Source organism: Salvelinus sp. IW2-2015, linkage group LG1, assembly GCF_002910315.2.
Source record: "Salvelinus sp. IW2-2015 linkage group LG1, ASM291031v2, whole genome shotgun sequence".
Classification (NCBI taxonomy): Eukaryota; Metazoa; Chordata; class Actinopteri; order Salmoniformes; family Salmonidae; genus Salvelinus; species Salvelinus sp. IW2-2015.
In genome coordinates this window covers 2,802,932-2,823,195 of record NC_036838.1, presented here as the reverse complement: position 1 = coordinate 2,823,195, position 20,264 = coordinate 2,802,932, and the positions used below count along the sequence as shown (strand labels likewise).

General features: G+C 43.5%; 1 protein-coding gene across 1 annotated transcript in view; it reads right to left on the bottom strand.

Annotated features, from left to right (window-relative positions):
- Positions 1-3,718: 3,718 nt before the first annotated feature.
- Positions 3,719-20,264, bottom strand: part of LOC112067730 (growth factor receptor-bound protein 2-like) — a 41,474-nt gene continuing 24,928 nt past the window's right edge. Inside the window, exons 2-5 of the mRNA XM_024147761.2 lie at positions 15,091-15,188; positions 11,059-11,181; positions 9,744-9,912; positions 3,719-7,234 (exon numbers count right to left, since the gene is read on the bottom strand). Coding sequence (XP_024003529.1) covers positions 7,049-7,234; positions 9,744-9,912; positions 11,059-11,181; positions 15,091-15,188 — 576 coding nt within the window. The 3' untranslated portion in view covers positions 3,719-7,048. The remainder of the gene's footprint in view (positions 7,235-9,743; positions 9,913-11,058; positions 11,182-15,090; positions 15,189-20,264) is intronic.

The window sequence follows — 20,264 nt, the reverse complement described above, 5'->3', positions numbered from 1 at the left end:
TATTATTTACAGTTAGACTGTCGTTTCCTCTTGTTTCTTTGAGTTTTGACATAATATTGACTTGGTCTTTTACAAATAGGGCTATTCTTCTGTTTACCACCCCTACCTTGTCACAACACACCTGATTGGCTCAAAGCATTAAGAGTAAAGAGAAATTCCACAAATTAACTTTTAACAAGGCACACCTGTTATTGAAATGCATTCCAGGTGACTACCTCATGAAGCTGTTGAGAGAATCCCAAGAGTGTGCAAAGCTGTCATCAAAGCAAGGGTGGCTTTTTGAAGAATATCAAATAAATATATTTGGATTTGTTTAACATCTTTTTGGTTACTAAATGATTCCATATGTGTTATTTCATATCTTTATATCTTCACTATTTTCTACAATGTAGAAAAATGAAAAAATATATAGAAAACCCTGCAATGAGTAGGTGTGTCCAAACTTTTGACCGTACTGTAATATATATTTGATTTATTACGATTTCTTATGGGTACTGCTGCCCCTCAGCATCCGTTCTTCCCGCCAATTGAATGCTGCTGTGAGCACTGCACATGCGGTGTGTCCTCTCCGCGACAATAGGGTGCAGTGTTTTTTTTTTTGGGGGCGCACAAAAACACAAGATTCATAATATCTTGTTATCTTTTTACAGTTTTTAGAATAGGTTTCACTTAATTAGTTACCAGTTACACTTTTTCTGTAGTCGCTGTGGTTGGTGTTCTGTTGTTTTTGTACTGTAATTATGTTGTACTGCCYGCAGATGGCGCAAATAACACAGTATATAATCTATGACRACCTGCCTTACTAGAAAGAGCCAGAGTACCAAAGCCTCACTAGAGCAAAACGCTAGATAGAGCCATTGGGTCAGTCATTATGCAAGTATGGTATGGGTACAATGATGCAAGATAAACAGCATGTCACCCTATAGTTGACTACTAGAGCACTGGGCAAACCAGTTAACCTCTTCTTCAACATTTACATTTACATTTAAGTCATTTAGCAGACGCTCTTATCCAGAGCGACTTACAAATTGGAAAGTTCATACATATTCATCCTGGTCCCCCCGTGGGGAATGAACCCACAACCCTGGCGTTGCACGCGCCATGCTCTACCAACTGAGCCACACGGGACTACATTCAACATTCACTTCTCTCCTGTCTAGGTGAGTAATTTCCCATGGACCCTCCTCCCTGTGAACACTCTGATGGGAGTGCCAATGTGTGAAAGAACAGCACAGTCTAACAGACACAGATGAAAACCTCAGATTAGAGCAGGCCGAGGTACAAAGAAACCAGTGTGAGGCAGCGGAGGGGGTTTTGCATGCGTTTCAGACAGGAACTTCATGTCAGGGAGAAGTGGCTCCTCCACCCCACACACTGACTTTGATCTGGAGATGGGTCATACATATGACAGACAGCAGGATGGGTATGAGACAACCCCTCCCAACCCAGAGAAAGACCATCTCTATTACATACACTCCAGGTAAAGGCAGTGGTGTGTATTCACGGATGCCAAGTGAAGCCAGGCTTCCRCAAAAAATGTACCAGGAAAAAAACATACAAAATAATGTATCTTTCATCTCACTGTGTTTCATCAAATTCATTCAATTTGCAAGAGGCTGAATGTTTSTCACTGGAAAAWGCATCCAAACGAAAGAAACAGCACATCTCTGTCTCAGTATGTATAGCGTATCTATCTGATGCTGTCTGGTCAAAAAGAGTATGACATTTTTGCTGCCAGTAGCATTGAATCCAAAGGAAGCCAGCGAAAATTTGGCCTCCCTTGATKATTTTTCAAAAGAATAACAGCTAATCAGTGTTGAGCTAAACTGAGCGAGCTCAGCTGTGATTTGTCTTGATGCACCAAAAGAAAGTGTCAAGGAAAGCCAGTTTGGATTTGGCTTCAGACCAATCACATCAGAAGCCAAACATCATTGACAGAAAAAATATATAATTTTTGCATTTCGTGTTGTTTTCTAGCTAGCTAAAATCAGCCCTTTTCTAAATTAGCCATGGAGGGAGGTAGGGATTTGGACTTGTGGTTTTACTTCTCGGTACTGGCCAATGATTATAACGCGATTCTGATATTACCATAAATTACAACATTGTGCCCCTAGCCCGAGAGGATGGAAATTCAACATGTAGCTAGATGTAGTAGGCTAATGTTAACTAGCTGACCTGGCGGATCATTGCCCATGAAAGGAAGTTAGGCTAGCGAGCAAGCATTTTAGCCAGGTAGCCTACGCGATTCTGATATTACCATAAATTACAACATTGTGCCCCTAGCCCGAGAGGATGGAAATTCAACATGTAGCTAGATGTAGTAGGCTAATGTTAACTAGCTGACCTGGCGGATCATTGCCCATGAAAGGAAGTTAGGCTAGCGAGCAAGCATTTTAGCCAGGTAGCCTAGGAAAACAATAGCTAAAAGTGTGACTCGTAGACTTGTTTAGGCAACATGAAAGAGGATGGCGGAATTGGTGTTTCTCTACAAGCAGGGTGAGTCAACATGTTTTTATCTACTTGCATGCACACACACACATATACCAAACACACACAGGCACATATTTAGCTTAKGTTGATTGGACWAAAAGTTTTGGGTATAGTTTAGTTGTCACTCGATTAGACTAAGCATAGGTGATTCGATGATGTTGAAATGTTGAAGTTGAAATGATGCTGGAATAGTGGAGGRAGTTCCTGTTTTCTTTGCGACTTGCGGTAACTCTCTGTGGTTCCAAATCAATAGTTGTTTAGTGGAAACATAGCTTGACCATGCTGTAGGTCATGTAACGGTTAGTTACATGCTAAATGTTTTGTGGACTCCACAGGACAGATTTTGCTCTCCGGTTTTGTAATGAAACAAAGGTGTGGTTGAATTTATTCTGCCACTGTCTTCTTGTCTCGGCCTTAAGCCTATATATCATGGTGTCAAGGCATATGAASTAACAGGTTATAGAACAAACAACGCAATTATRACAACACATAGGTTGTAATATGGCWTTTTTATTTCCTGGCTTGGCTTCCCCGGTGATTTTATCTACGCTCCGCTACTGGGTAGAGGTAGCCTATGGGCCTGTATTCATAAAGCGTCTCAGCGTTGGAGTGTRGATCTAGGATCAGGTCCCCCCCACTGTCCATATAATCATATAAATGATCTAAAAAGCTAAACTGATCCTATATCTGAGAGACTGTCTGGGTCGTAAGCACAGATCTAGGATAAGACTTAGCTTACACTCATTCTAATAGTAACCATTAGTGGGTACATATCATACCTTAATTCAGGACTTGGGCATATTATCTGACTACTTATGTCACCCAGTTAATCAGCATCTTTCTCTTTTGAAACATTGTGTCACAGTGTGTGGTGTTGAGTGTAACCCAAGCATGACCCATGATAAGAGCCCACATCCAATCTGCTACATTGCTCCTCCATGCTCTCTGTAGGAACTCTCTCTGTTGTGCTAAAGCGGTGAGATAGTTAGTGGAGTAACCATAGAGATACAGGGCCAGTTTCCCAGATGAAGCCTAGTCCTGGACTAAAAAGCATTCTCAATGGAGAATCGACATTGAAAGAGTTTTGCACGTAATGGCTAGGCTTAATCTGTGTCTGTGGTTCTAATTTCTATGTGTAGAACTTCCTCCTAAAAACAATGTGGATTGTTCTAATGTGAAACATACAGTACCCGCGACAACAAGAAGTAACCAACGTCACAACAGTYGCTTCTTCATAGTGATTGTTTTATTATTCTGTCGTCGTCGATCTACGTTCAAAGGAAATCAAATGCTGTGACAGACATCAGGGGACATCATCATCCTCCCGTTTGAAAACTGAAACCTTTCTAATACACGCACATCATGAAATGACATCATAAAGCAACCATGTCAGATATACATACAAAGACTTTCCAGCATAAGGTAAACAATCACATCGTCTMAGGTGTCAACCACTGTATGATACCACTCCGGAATAACGAGTCAGACGGCTGCAAATGGACGAGGAAATAAACCATAGAATGATACTGGTAGCAGACTGGAGACTATTGTCACCGAAGTGCAACAAATAGTGAGTGCTGAGTGCAGTGTTATGTCATATTTAACTAGGCTTAATGAATGGTACACTTGCTGGCAACCTTCGCACTGTAATGAATGACTGACGGAGGAGAGAGTAAATATTGACCACGGGAGAGTGCAAGGCTGTCCAGGAACCTAGAGACAGCGTAAATAGACAACGTTTTGGACTGGGTGCTATTTWTRAGGCCCCTTGAGAGCAGCGAAATCCACCGTCTGGTAGCGTCAARTAGCCTGGTAGAACAGACTGAATGTTGAACGCAGCGTTCAATCTGGTTCAACCAGGCCAAGAGTCAACCAATAGGATACCAGTCTCAACTCTATACCTGCTGAAACATTGACCCCTGCAATCACATYAGGTCTAGGGCCAGGAATTTTTCCTGAACACGTGACATGACTTGGAAATACTCCAGATCAGATGGRCAGGTGGTCAGGAAAACCTCAGGGTCATACATGTCATATGATTGGCTGAGAATACAGACACACCTGAAGGAGGTAAATACATGTCTCGTACAGAAAATACATACACGCGTCACACTTTAGTGCTTTTTTTACATAGTGTGACATACTGAACTTTGAATGGGGGGGGGCGTTGCAACAACAGCAAGGCAACACATAGCCAGGCTACAGTTCATAACGAAACCACGTAAGCAAGGTTTCTCGTGCCCTTGCATTTTCAACCACCTGCAAGTCAATCGGACTATCAGTTCATTGGAATGGCTCATTGCAGTTCATTGCAGGCTAGAAATAACATTGAAAAACTTGCATGGTCCACTCCCTGCATATTCCCTTCAGACCTGCCTCTTTGTGTATTTCAGACATTTTACTTCAAGAAAACATAAAGCATATTCGAGTAGTTTTCCAAATCAAAGAGTGTAGATAAGGAATAACAAGCAGAGTGGAGGAGAGATCATATGGAATTCCTTGCATTTGAGGTCCTCTTCAAGATTCTCAAAATTTCCAAAGTAGAGAGTTGTGGACACAGAGTTCAATAGAGGTCATTGACCCACCCGTTGCGCTTGTCGTTCTGATCTAGAGTCAGTTTGTCAGCATCATTGGTCCTTTAATCTCTTTATCAAGATGGAGGATTCCATTCTGCCTCCGTCACAAGCAGACACTGACTGAAGGATAAATACTTAAGATGTTGCCCAGATCAAGCACTTACGTTGGTCTTTATGACAATTCATGTCCCCTCTTTCAGGAAACGCTAAACTACCTTTTCTGTGACTTCTTTTCGCCCGCTGTCAAAAATGTCCCCCTTTAGACGCAACCAAACCGACAGATAATGTGTTCGCATCTAAATCGCATAGAATTCCAAAAGCCCTTTTGATACGTCCCATAATCAGACAAAACAAGACTTTGTCATATGCATGTCATTCTGTTGAAAACATAGATCCACATTGCACATTTACATCAAACCATTTAGTCATTTCTCAAGGGAAACACTACATAACAACACCCTCTGGCACAAAACATTGTTTCTCTTTCATCGGATAATCATACTTGAAAGTGAGACAGAAGAGACTGCAAAGCTGAGATGGGTTTAGAGATTCAGACTGGAGTTTCCATAAGGTAACCCCTAACCAAAGGCCAGCATGTGTGGAGAATGGAGACATTGTATTGGTCACCGTATCTCTGAGATCTGCTGCTTAAAAAGCGCTCATTGGTCAACCTGGAGAGACAAAAAACACCAGAGATGGAAAAGGCACTACCCAACTTCCACAAACGCAGGGTGAAATCAGTGAGTGTAGCACTATTCAATAGCTTCTTTCATAGAACTAATGATTATAAGGATACTGCCGTTTCAACCCAGTCAACCACTAGCAATCTCCATAAAGAACCCGTACAACCCAATTTGGCTACATTTAGGTCCTATTGAATCTGCCCCATCATCAGTTAAGTCTATTGATTGCGGGTGGACATAAAACTCTATACCATTTTCTCTGATTTTATTGAGAAAGATAGCTACATTTACAAATGCAGAAAGCCCCTAAATGCCTAAATGGGTAAAAAATGACACAATTGGTTCTAGCTGATAGCCGCGCTTCTGCTTTCACACCAGAACAAAGTAGAAATCCTGACATTTTCCAAATTAGATTTCCACCAGAAAAATATTATTGAAATATTATTTCTGTCTTGAGAGTATTGAATAACTCCCAATCACATGAAAYCCATTTAGCTTCTTGTCTCAGAGACTCTGTGCATGATCTGGGTCATATTAATTAGTGCACAGTTTCAAAACGCAACAAAACGTTTTGCTACGGAAAACAAAAATGAGTTTCTTATTCAGTTCAGGTAGTTCCTCCCTGTCTATTTTCTTCCATTTGGTACTAAATGAATATGATCCTAGAAAACGACAATATGTAGGTCTACAAATAGGGAAGAAATCAAATAAATGAATGGAAAAAAACACACTAAAACAGGCTCAAACTACAAATATTTAGAGATATACATACACATCGATAACAATAGAATTTCTCTCCAGTCCATGGTRCTTCTCTCCCAAAGCTGGGTTGAGATCAATAACACACTAGACTAGAGTCTTTGGTCTCTGACATCTTCCTCATTGTTTTWGTCTAATAGACTGAAACATAGAATGGTGATGTTATGCGTAAAGAAAGAAAACAAAGAACGTATAAGAAGGGAGGCCGTAGCGGAGTCGAGCTATAGCCGGATCCCTTGTGTTTGTTTTTTTACGTCAACTTAGGTTCCTTTGCAATGCTTCTCTGTTCCGTGTGTCTCCCTCATTGCATCAAAGAATCCACCGAGTCAACTGTAGAGTCTGAGTAATGAAATCTGCCTCTCGCTCTGTGTCTTTGCAGGATTTTTGTTCCTCTTCCCATTCTTCCATTCCTCATTTAGGTCTGTTTCTGAAGTGTCCCTCAAAGTCCTGAGGGGTTGTAAATTGGCCAATGGGGGACGAGGGGGTCATGTCATTATTCACTTAGCCAATCAAATGTTTTGGTTGACAGGCGTGACATGATCACATGTTTTGGTTGACTGGCGTGACGTAGTTGCGCGGGAACATGCCCGTCTGGCCGTGGCAAGCCCCTTTCCACCAGTTGGGGTCGGAGTTGTCCAGGACCTGGATGAAGTCGCCGCGTCGGAAGCCCAGCTCGCCGTCCTCCTGAGGGTCGAAGTCAAACAGCGCCTGCACGTACGTTGAATGCTGGAGAGACGAGAGGAGAAACACACGGGTTAGAATATGTGACGAGTGTAGTCGGGCAGGTTAGACAAGACATGGTCCAGGATCGTGTTCATTAGGGCACGCAACGGATAATGTTTAAAAACGCTTTGCAATGGAACAGTATTTCTTATTGGTCTGTGTAGTAGACCCTCTGTTAAAATCAGTTTTCTTCTGTTTGGTGCCTAATGAACATGACCCTTTTTTCCAACTTCCAATTGTATTGTACCTCTACTTGTTTATTTGTCTCATAACCAACATGAAGGCGACCATAGTGGAGTTAGCTATTTTTCTGCAAAATTGCTTAGTGAACTGTAGTTCACTGGTAATCGGCTGTGTTTCTGCATGATTGCTTAGATGAGATTACGTGATGCAATCTCATTAAATGATTGTCGGAGATGAGGATTTCCCTGGTATTCCGTATGATGTGCAGCGCTGTGTGTACATACATTACCTTCAGAAAGTATTCACGTCCCTTGACTTATTCCACATTGTGTTGTGTTACAGCCTGAATTTAAAATKGATTAAATTGAGATGTTTTTTTTGTCCACACAATACCCCATAATGTTAAAGTGGTATTGTGTTTTTGGACATTTTTACAAATTCATTTAAAAAATGAAAAGCTAAAATGTCTCAAGTCAATAAGTATTCAACCCCTATGTTATGGCAAACCTAAATAAGTTCAGGAGTAAACATTTGCTTAACAAGTCACATGTACTCACTCTGGGTGGAGTAAAAGTTTTTTTTTATGACTACCTCATCTCTGTACCAATTATCTGTAAGGTCCCTCAGTCGAGTAGTACATTTTAAACACAGATTCAACCACAWAGACCAGGGAGGTTTTCCAATGCCTCGCAAAGGGTATCTATTGGTAACTGGGTAAAAAATAAAATAAAAGTAGACATTGAATATCCCTTTGAACACAGTGAAGTTATTAATTACACTTTGGATGGTGTATCAATACACCCAGTCACTACAAAGATACAGGCGTCCTTCCTAACTCAGTTGCCGGAGAGGAAGGAAACTGCATAGGAATTTCACCATGATGCCAATGGTGACTAAAACAGTTAGAGTTTAATGGCTGTGATAGGAGAAAACTGAGGGTGGTTCAACAACATTGTATTTACTCCACAYTTCTAATTAACAACATTGTATTTAATCTCCAAAACATGTATCCTGTATCCTCAACAAAAAAAATGTGGCAAAGCAATTCACTTTTTGTCCTGAATATAAAGTGTAATGTTTAGGGAAACACATTACTGAGCACCACTCTCAGTATTTTCAAGCATAGTGGTGGCTGCATCATGTTATGGGTATGCTTGTAATCGTTAAGGACTGGGGAGTTTATCAGGATAAAAAAATTAARGCAATGGAGTTAAGAACAGAAAAAACCCTAGAGGAAAACCTGGTTCAGTCTGCTTTCCACACTGGGAGATGAATTCACCTTTCAGCAAAAAAACCTGAAACAAGGCCAAATCTACACTGTAGTTGCTTACCAAGAGGACAGTGAATGTTCCTGAGTGGCCGAGTTACAGTTGACTTAAATCTACTTCCAAAATCTATGGCAAGACCTGAAAATGGTTGTCTAGCAATGATCAACCACCAATTTAACAGAGCTTGAAGAATATTGAAAAGAATAATAGGCAAATGTTGCACAATCCAAATGTTGACTTACCCAGAAAGACTCACAGCTGTAATCGCTGCCAAAGGTGCTTCTACAAAGTATTGACTCAGTGGTGTGAATACTTATGTATATTAAATATTTCTGTATTTCATTTTGAATACATTTGCAAACATTTCTAAAAACAGGTTTTCGCTTTGTCATGATGGGGTAGTGTGTGTAGATGGGTAAGGGGAAAAATATATGTAATACACTTTTAATTCCGGCTGTAACAACAAAATGTGGAATAAGTCAAGGGGTGTGAATACTTTCTGAAGGCACTGTATCTGTGTGTTTACATGTATTTGTGTGTGTGTTTCTGGGGGGCGGGGAGAAGGACGAGGATGAGCAGAAGAAGTAGAAGAGGAAAAAGATGAAGAAGCAGAAGAAGAGGGAGATGAGGATAGAATAAACAGAAAATGAGTGATTACTGATAAGGTAAAATTAGGAGTGATATTGGAGAAAAGTGGCTTTTCTAAAGTATGTGTGTGTCCCTGTGTGTGTGTGTCCATGTGTGCTCCCCTTGTGTGCGTGTGTCCCTGTGTGTCCCTGTTGTGTGTGTGTCCATGTGTGCTCCCTATGTGTCCGCGTGTTCCTGTGTGTGTGTGTCCTGTGGTGCGAGTGTGTGTCCCTGTGTGCGCGTGTGTGTCCCTGTGTGAGCATGTGTGTGTCCCTGGGTGCGCGTGTGTCCCTGGTGGGTTTTTTGGGCCGCGTGGTGGTGCGTGTCCCTGTGTGTGCCCATGTGTGCACGTGTGTCCCTGTGTGCGTGTCCCTATGTGCGTGTGTGTGTCCCTGTGTGTGTGTGTGCCTGTGTGTCCCTCCCTCCCTCCTCACCTGTGGGACCTGCTCGATGTCCCTGAGGAAGATGGGCTGGTTGCGGGACACAGAGGTGGAACGGTGGTAGTCCACCAGGGAGTTGAGAGAGTTGAACTTGACCACCCACAGGAAGTACTTCCCAGCCCCGTCACGCAGGACCTTGAAGTGCTGCACGTCARTACCAAACCTGTGGAGAGGTAGCATAGATCTAGAAGTGACTGGTTAAGTTTAAACAAGGTGACCGTCATACTACTTCCATCAGTCCAACCGTTTCAGATRTGTGATTACCAAACCTGTGGCGGAGGAGGAAGAGGAGGAGGAGAAGAAGAAGAAGGGGGAGATWAGTATAGAATAAACAGAAAGTGAGTGATGACATTTACCGTGGTAACCATCTGAGGACAGCAGTCAAAACACTGTTAAGTCTACATCACGTGGGCACTAGTTTCATAACCATCTGTGTCGGCGCTTTCATGAATGATTTAAGCCCAGTTGGTCCAGTTTCCTTCTCACAGCGTGATACCATGAGTTTGGGATTTTGACACGGAAGATATACTTCATTAGATTGCATTACAAATGGATTAGACAGGGACAGTTGTTTGGTACACAGCTGTGACACTAGGACAGTTGTTTGGTACACAGCTGTGACACTAGGACAGTGCAATTGTACCAGTAGCGACAAGAATAATATTCTATTCTGTCACCTACTATTAAGTGCTGAACTGGAGTATGTGTCCACAATGGCACCCTATTCTCTATACAGTGTACTACTTTTGGCCTGGACAAAGGGAATAAGGTTCCATTTCTCACACACTCACTCACCTCACTCATTCACCTCACTTACTGCAGACACAGCCTGGGACTAGGGAAAGTGCCAGCTTGCAAAGCTTTGATAAGAGGCAGCAGCGCCCACACCGGAGCCATCTGAAGGAGACCAACGTGCTTAAGTAGCAGATAACTGTTGGTTAGCCCCAGGTGAGTCAGAGATGACACAGCCAATTAACTTGATATGGATCTGTAGATCTGCACAGCGACTTTACATGAAGCCTAGAGTGGGAACAGGGTGGCCAGTCACTGCTAGAACAGTCAGTACCTCCCAGTTCAAGCTGGCTTGACGCCACCCTCGTAAACCAAGATGGGAGTTGTGCATGAGAAAGCTAGCACTTAACACAGAGTTGGGAAAAAATATGTAAACAGAGGACTGATATTGGAGAAAAGTGTATTTTTGAAAGTAATTAAAAAAAGGGAAAACAGATAATTGGTCGATGAGTTATACAATGATTGAACTGAAATGAACTAAAGGTTAAATAAAACTGAGTGTGTGCGTGTGACATACTTGACAGAGAGGGAGAAGTCTCCCGGTGCGCTCTCCGACTCTCGGATGAGGAAGGCCCCATCGTGCCTCTGTTGGTTCAGCATCTCCTCTGCCTTCGCCCGGGGGATCTTACCATAGAACCACCTGGGACAACAACAACAAATCGGAACAAAACACTTTAATAACTCATTAAAAWTTTTATAAAAACAAGTCGCAAGTCACAGTGCTGTTATACTGCAAATTAAGAAGAAAGAAAAAATACCCTGTGAGCAAAATGACGTTGTTTCAACCAGCCCTACCACACTGGGTGTTTCTTATTCTTAATTTGTAGGAAAAGCAGCACTTAGCAGAATTTGATTGTGGTGTGGTTGTGACAGGTAGCTAGTTAGCGATGACCTTTTGAGTAACCTCAAAGCGTAGGGTCATAGGCATGACTCAATGTCATGGGAACATGGCCCTAAGCAGAGCTTGACCTCAAACCTGACCCCTATTATTGACAGTTGTAGTGGTTGTTGTGTCTGGGGGAGGAGTGAGTGAAGTGCATAGCAACCAATAACACTACTAAACAATGATGTCAAAATCAGAATATCGCATCTATTTTGCATGCCAAATAGAATGAAATCAATGCAGTAAGTGAGCACCTATGGGCCATTTTATTTGTCTTTTTGCATTTGTCCTAGTAGGTTGTAATTACAGGGAGGTTCCTGGTCTGATAAAAAAGCTGGTGGAGCTTTGGGCCGAGACAATGACAACTCTGTGTGCTGCCATGCCAACCACACCTGCTACCTACTCCTCTGGCTCGGACTGTCTGGCTCTGACTGGTGCCCAATACCAGCGGTCAGTCACCAACCCCCACGGATACTCCATACAGAGTGTGTGTGTGTCACTGTGTGTGTGTTTGTGCATGGGTGTACAGTGTGTGGTGGTGTGTGGGACCTCCCAATCCTTCTGTGACTAGTCAGGTGTGGAATTTTCCTGTCCAGATAAAGGTGTTATGTCACAATGTGCCAACAAAGGTGTTGCAACACACAATGTGTGCCTCTATCTCCAGTGAAAGCAAACCCTGAGCTTGATCCATATAGCTTAATTTAGCCATATAGCTTAGTCTTACCATATACTGTAGCTTATCTTAGCGATAGCATACCATTGGCTTAGCCAATAGCCATGGCCTCTGCAGTAGAGCATGTCAGTGCAGGTGAGCGCTAGCGCTAAGCCTCTTAGCTTGTTCYTTTGTGAGCTCAGACAACATGACAAAGCCAGAGGACCTGAACAACTCCAGCTGTTCCTCATGAGGGAATGATAATCCAGCCAGGTTTCACATACAGTATCATCATCAGGGCAGAGTACTCAAACAGTGTCACAAGCCGATAGTCACATATCCACCGGCTAGTTTTGCCTGCTGGGTAAAGACGACAGATATGAGTAGAACAAGTCTATTGCATGTGTACACACACATTGACCTGTCAGGTAGCACTAGCATCTCTGGGCCATAGGTTTCAACCCACAAGCTTTTAGCATTTAGCAATGCTATTCTTTGTGTCTGGTGTTCACACGCAAACAGGCTTAGGGATGACAGAACTCCAACCCCCTCATCCACAGTGCTCTGATCTCCCTGAGGTAACACCCTGAGGTAACAGTAACACTGTGTGTAGAGAGATAATGTGGATATCCTCCTATTATCCCGGTCCTTCCTGCTTTGTGGTGGGGGAGTGCTGCTCTTTGATGAGGTAGCACTGACATCCACGGCTCCCAGGATCCATAAGGGTCAGAGCCCTTTACACACTATCGAGCCGAACCAAACCATTCTGTGGTGACTTGGCTTTCTTCTCCTCACATMATCTTTTCCAGCATGGTAGCTGCAACCATGGTGGATGTAAACCAGGCCAAGGCCAGCCCCATAGTGAAGTGAGTACTGTTTTTTTCCATATCCAGCCCCACCACCTGCCTGCCTGCTATCCTGGACCCTCCTCCACCAGCTGCTCCTCCATAGAGCAGGTGATTCCCTCCCTCCTGTATTTAGGCCCAGCTGACCAATCAGTCATAGGACCCTTAAGGCTAATGGACAGTCTCTTCCTGACTGCTATAATAGGGCCCTCTGTCTCTGATTGGTTGCGGTGTGAGAGCCCTCTCAGCCCTGAGAGCAGGTGGCGGTAATGGGGAAGGCGTTCTCACACAGCTGACGACTACACAGAACAAAGCCCCTCTTTGCTACTGTGTGSGTCTGTAGAATATAAAGCACAATCCATCTCTATTTAGTGGCTACCTCAGAATAAGATCCATTTAGTAACCCTGAAGTTTATGTAGAAAGGGCTTCTGTAGGACAGTTACAGTACAATCCATCTCCTATCTGACAGTTACACAAAAGCCCTGTTGCTCGGCTGAAGTCATATATTCTTTACTAAATATAGCATGTTGCCTAGAKGGCCAGCATCCCGGAGTCACCTCTTCACTGTGGACGTTGAGACTGGTGTTTTGCGGGTACTATTTAATGAAGCTGCCAGTTGAGGACTGCCAGTGAGGCGTCTGTTTCTCAAACTAGACACTAATGTACTTGTCCTTTTGCTCAGGTCTGCACCGGGGCCTCCCACTCCTCTTTCTATTTTGGTTAGAGTCAGTTTGCGCTGTTTTGTGAAGGGYGTAGTACACAGCGTTGTACGAGATCTTCAGTTTCTTGGTAATTTCTCGCATGGAATAGCCTTCATTTCTCAGAACAAGAATAGACTGATGAGTTTCAGAAGAAAGTTCTTTGTTTCTGGACATTTTGAGCCTGTAATCGAACCCACAAATGCTGATGCATAGTCACTTTAATTAACTCTACCTACATGTATATACTACCTCAACTAACCGGTTCCCCCACACATTGACTCTGTACCGGTATCCCCCTGTATATATTGTTATTTCTTACTGCTGCTCTTTAATAACTTGTTACTTTTATCTCTTATTCTTATCCGTATTTTTTGAAACTGCACTGTCGGTTAGGGGCTCGTAAATAAGCATTTCACTGTAAGGTTGGAAAAATGACTTGTGACATGCACAAAGTAGATGTCCTAACCGACTTGCCAAAACTGTAGTTTGTTAACAAGAAATTTGTGGAGTGGTTGAAAAATGAGTTTTAATGACTCCAACCTAAGTGTATGTAAACTTCCGACTTCAACTGTATGTATGTATGTATGTATGTATGTATGTATGTATGTATGTATGTATGTATGTATGTATGTATGTATGTATGTATGTATGTATGTACACATACATACACACATACACAAACATTTCTAAAAACCTGTTTTTGCTTTTTCATTACGGGGTACCGTGTATAGATTGATAAGGGGGGGAAAAAACAATTTAATCCATTTTAGAATAAGGCTGTAACGTTCCAAAATGTGGAAAAAGTCAAGGGGTCTGAATACTTTCCCAATGCACTGTATGTTAAGTAGAGGGTATGTAGAAAGATCTACAGAGGCTATATTGGGCCAGAGGGCGATTGTGGGGGAAAACCTAATAGGTCTGACGCAGCAGAAACAGACTCTGGAATCAGGACTGACGACGCCACATGATGAGGGATTCTGGGATGCCAAACCGACAACCCTGCGACCACATGGATCTCAGAGGCCTATAACCCACAAATGAGCTCTAAAAAGCCAGGTCACTTCCAGGCTAGCTTCCAGACCACAGCAGCAGCATGAGACCTTTCTCCCCCTTATCTTCAGACCAGAGGAGCATTTATCCTAGCCACAGGAGATCGCTAGACTTTGTTTCAAGTGTCTTCCGAATGGTTCTAAACATGGGAACTAGAGAAGTTAAACTGTCTATGAAGTTACTTTTCTTCTGKTATTTAGCACAAATAAATGCCCTTTGGGAAAAAGACGTTTCACAAACTAGTAGTGGAACCTTCCAACATTAGAACCTCACGTTTGATACCCCAAATTTGAGCTCCAGGTTAAACATGAGGTAATTTGGGGGAGGTGAACGCCMCCATTTTGTCTCTCCAGTTTTATGTGGACTTGTGGCAGGCTCATATAGGGCAACTGGTATCGAAGGCTGGCTCATACTTACGGGTGTCCCTTCATTTCGATGTAGTTCTTGGGGATGAAGCCTTCCTTCCCATTCAGCTCTGCCTTGTACCAGTTCTGGTCGCATTCTTCATTCAAAACCTGAAGACACAAAACAGAGGGAAGAGAGTTTGGTCAAAGAGTCACAAATGGTTATAGGCATGGCCGTGACAAACATAAGACCACAAGACTACATTATTTAAAAGAACTGACAAAGTTGGTACATGAAAGCCAACATAATGGTGTGGAAACCATTGGATGAGCTAACCACAAATATTCTTTAAGGAAATATCATGCAGATCCTCTATATTCATGTATTGCTATGTACATACACTGAGTGAACAAAACATTAGGAACTGCTCTTTCCATGGTAGACTGACCAGGTGAATCCAGCTGAAAGATATGATATACACCATGTACCGTACATATTTCCCCCCTAACTTCCCATACGTCTATTCACAAAGCCTAGCCAGGTGAAAGGACATTCCAGACAGACTGGCCCATCCCAGGCCCCATGAGTCCTAGTCCAGGTCAGTCAACCTGACCGTGATCATCTGGAGGATCCACAGTGGGACCTGACCAGACTGCCACCACTACACCAGACGCAGACCCCCTCCTGTCCCCACAGAGACACCATCTGTCACAACCACTCTGGCCCCGGATCCATCAGCATCAACGGCTGACACTAACACTCCGTAACCGGCCAAGAGAGCTCCCTGAGAGACAACGAGTTAGATGGGCTTTTAGGGTTGGATGGAAGAGGATTCCGGTTGATAGAACACAAATTGGATTTTAGGTGTGGGTGGGAGTAGTATGAGTCTTGGTGGAATTGCTCTTTCAGGGTGAGTTTGTTTTGGAGTGAAAAATTGCTTTTGTGTGTCTATAAAGGCAACTTCTACCTAGACAGACTAGTTCAAACACATGGCCTTACACCTCCACTCTTTATTTCCCTGTCCCTGTCTGATGCCAAACCAACTCAGCTTCAGCARGGGACTGTATCATCTCCCACAAGCAAGACCATCATACAGAACACTGATGTGACTGGGGAGTGGGACCTGCATCGTCTCCCACGGTGTCTCCACACTCTACGGTGGATGACCAGTCATCTTAGTGGAGAGAAATGGCCAGGCTCAGTRTCTTAGCCTTCGCTGGTCTCAGTAAACACCCATTAATCTTAGCTTTCTCTCTCGGTCTCTGCCATGGGGCGATGGCGCCACTCTTACCAGGCCATAATTGAAATGGACTGCCACTGTAAACACAGAGGACAGGAAATAATGTGCATCAAGCAGGGAAAAAAAMACATGGGTTATATTTTAGGCTTTCTAATGTAAATAATAGTGGGTTGTAAATGTATAGACAGTTGTGATGTCACATATGGGCCAATTTTAAAATGGAGCTAACCGCGCCAGTGATTCCTAAAATGCTTTCTATTGTACCATGATCTTCATCATCTACTACTGGGCAATTCTACACTAACAGGATGATGCCGAGACTCAGATTGTTCACTTTAAAATGCATGTCAAACAAAAACCAATGATTGCAAAGTTAAACAAACCATACAACTTTATGCACAAGGACGACTTCTAACAACTGCTACTGAAAATGTTACAGAAACACATTTACTTGSACTGTGCAGATGCAAAGTTTGGTAACAGAATGACGGCACAAACCACAAACATTTTTAATCTGCACCGTTCCTGTCACGCCCTGACCTGAGATATCTCTGTTTTCTTTATATTTTGGTTAGGTCAGGGTGTGACTAGGGTGGGRACGTTAGTTTTTGTATTGTCTAGGGTTTTTTGTATGTCTAGGGTTTTTGTAGGTCTAGGTGATTTGTATGTCTATGGTGGCCTGATATGGTTCCCAATCAGAGGCAGCTGTTTATCATTGTCTCTGATTGGGGATCATAATTAGGTAGCCCTTTTCCCTTTGGTGTTRGTGGGTTCTTGTCTATGTGTAGTTGCCTGTCAGCACTCGTTTTGTATATCTTCACGTTTTGTTGGTTAGTTTGTTCAGTGTTCATTCTTATTATATTAAAGAAGGTACGCATACCACGCTGCGCCTTGGTCTCCTTCGTACGACGAACGTGACAGTTCCTCAAGTAAATGGGTTTTTGGAAAATGTTCCGTGGAAAATGTCATCCTTGTGCAAAGAGTTGACTGCTTTTGTTTGACATACAGAAATACATCTCAGCATCATTCTGTAACCGTGGAATTYCCCCACTGTTTACCAGAAATATTTGTTCCAAAAATAACTATAAATATGGAACCAGTTTTGTACTAGCTGACCTCCTTTTCCTGTGGAGAGAAATCWGAATATATGCAAAATCTGCCCCAATTTCTGTTCAATTGAATTCAAATCTCCCATTGGCAGAGAAGAGGGGTTTAAGACAAATAAGCAAGCATACAACGCACACACAGAAAGTGACAGATGAGGGGGTGGATACCCTTATTTGTTCTSAGGGAGGCTGGTGTGTGTTTACTGCCTCTGACTGCTTCCCAATCTGCCAATCACACACAGTACCTCCTATAGCACGACCAGCGCAGTGTGTGTGGCCCATGCCTCTTTTGAACACTGGCCGGCTGTACCTCTAAACTCTGCATGACCTCAGACTGCAAAACACGGTAATAACCACTCACACAGAAAGAGAGGAGATAAACCTATAACGTTGGATACAACTTATGGAGAAAGCCAGCCACCTACCAACGCGGCATAAACACCCATAACCTCTCTCTCGGGCTCTCAGGCGATGGCCACCTTAACAGGGCCATAAGAAAAGACGCACTGACAACACGATGAACATGGGAGAAAATCACAAGCAGGGAAAAAATACAGGCTGATATAGCGCAAGAAAATGGGAAAGAGACCGTTGATCAATATGCCAATAAAAAGGACAACCGGCCAGTACCTAAAATGCCTCTTACGTACCAACCAACACACGGCCATCACCCAACAGAGAGCCCGAACTCAAATTGTACTTAAAAGCAGTCAACAAAAACCACTGATGCAAAGCTAAACAACCATACGAATTTATGCCACAAGGACGACTTCTAACAACTCTCTGAAAAAATGTTAACAGAAAACACATTTACTTGGACTGCTTGCCACGAGCAAGTTGTGACAGAAGACGGCACCAAACCACAACATTTTATATCTGCAACCGTTCGTCACGCCCTACCTCGAGATATCTCTGTTTCTATATTTGGTTAGGTCAGGTGCTAGGGGAGTACTTAGTTTTTTTTGTCTAGGGTTGATCTTAGTTTTGTAGTCAGGTTTTGTAGTCATATTGACTGGGCCTGAATGTCACTTCCCAACAGAGGCAGCTGTTTATTGTCATGCTCGATAGGATCATAAGGTAGCCTCTTTCCCGTTGTGTGTCGGGTTCTGTCTAGTAGTTGCCTTGGTCAGCACTCGTCTGTCAATCTTCACTGTGTGGTTGTTTTAGTGTTCATTCATGATATATTAAGAAGGTACCATACCACCCGCCTTGATCTTCCTCGTACGACGAACGGACAGTCCTCAAGTAAATGGTTTTGGAGAAATCGTGGAGACAATGTCAGCCTCGGCCAAAAGTGACTGCTTGGTTGACATACAGCATTACATCTCAGCATCACTTCTGACCCGTGGACTTACCCCCACTTGTGTGACAGAATAATTGTTCTCCCAAGAAACTTAAATATAGGAACCGTTTTGTACTGCTACCTCCTTTCCGTGCGGAGAAAATGAATATCAGCAAAATCTGCCCCATTTCTCGTGTCAATTGAATCAAATTCTCCCAGTGGCAGAGAAGAGCGTTGAAGACAAATAAGCAAGCAGAACGCACAGCACGAAATGACAGATGAGGGTGATACCTTAATTTGGCTCGAGGAGCCTGGTGTTTAATAGCCCTGCCGGCTCCAATCTGGGCAATCACACACAGTACCTCCTATAGCACGACCAGCAGCAGTGTGTGTGGCCATGCTCTTTGAACACGGGCCGGTAGACGTCAAACTTGCAGCACTCAGACTGGCACAACGACGTAATAACCGACCACACCAGCTTGGAACGCAGGAATAGAACAACACAGATGAGAGACGAGAGAAAGAATGAGAGAGAGAGGAGCAGCAAGAGAGAGAGAGCGAAGAGAGAGAGAGAAGAAGAGAGAGAGAGAGAAAAGAAAGAGAAGAGAAAAGAAAGAGAAAGAAGAGAGAGAGAGAAAGAGAGGAGAGAGAGAGAGAAGAGAAAGAAGAGAAGAGAAAGAAAGAAGAGAGAGAGAAGAAAGAGAGAGAGAGAAAGAAAGAGAGAGAGAGAAAGAAAGAGAGAGCGGAGAGAAGAGAGAGAGAGAGAAGAGAGAGAGGAGAGAGAGAGAAAGACAGTTACAGACACATCACGCTCAGTACTTGGATCACCAGTGCTCCGCCACGCCGTCTGTACCCTGGGGCTGCTGTTGCCGAGCAGACGAAATGATGCCGCGGCTAAGAGAACGAGAGGAGCGTGCGTATTAACTTGTAAGAACCGAGCCAATACACGACACCAGACCATGTAAGGGCCCTAGTAGTACGTAATACTGCTCAACATGATCTCTGAGGGTGAAGGAGAGGAAGGCCAACGCCTATGCAGTGAAGTGTGTGTGTCTGTGTGGGTGGTGGTTGTTGGGTGTGTGTGGGGGTGGGGCCTGCCTGTGCACCCTTCGGTGGAACATGCGAAACTGGTCTCTCTGTGTGGTGGTGTGGTTGTGGTTGTTGGTGTGGTGTGGTTGGTGGTGTGTGTCTGCAGTCTCTCGGGTGTGGGTTGTGGTGTGAGTTGGCTGGGTGTGGTTGTTTGGTGGGTGCGAGCTGAGGAAAGAAAAGGGAGAAATCGACTCTCCTCTCCCTCTCACGGAGGCCAGGACCCGGCTGCTATCAAAACTAAAGTACACAAGCTACGACCAAGACACGTCCAATACGACAGACAGACAGACAGACATAGACAGCCAGACAAGACAACAAACAGAACCAAAACACCGGGGAAGAGAGACATACACAAAGTAGAGGAGTTTCTATGAGAGTGGTGGTTTGGGGGCATAACTCGGCACAACAGAAGGTACTGTGACTCCACCTCGCTTGCGACTCGTAAAACTAGGCATACCCTTCACATAACTCCCAACCCAACCAGAGATAAGACGAGAGACGATTCTCACAAAACATATCTGAATCCAGG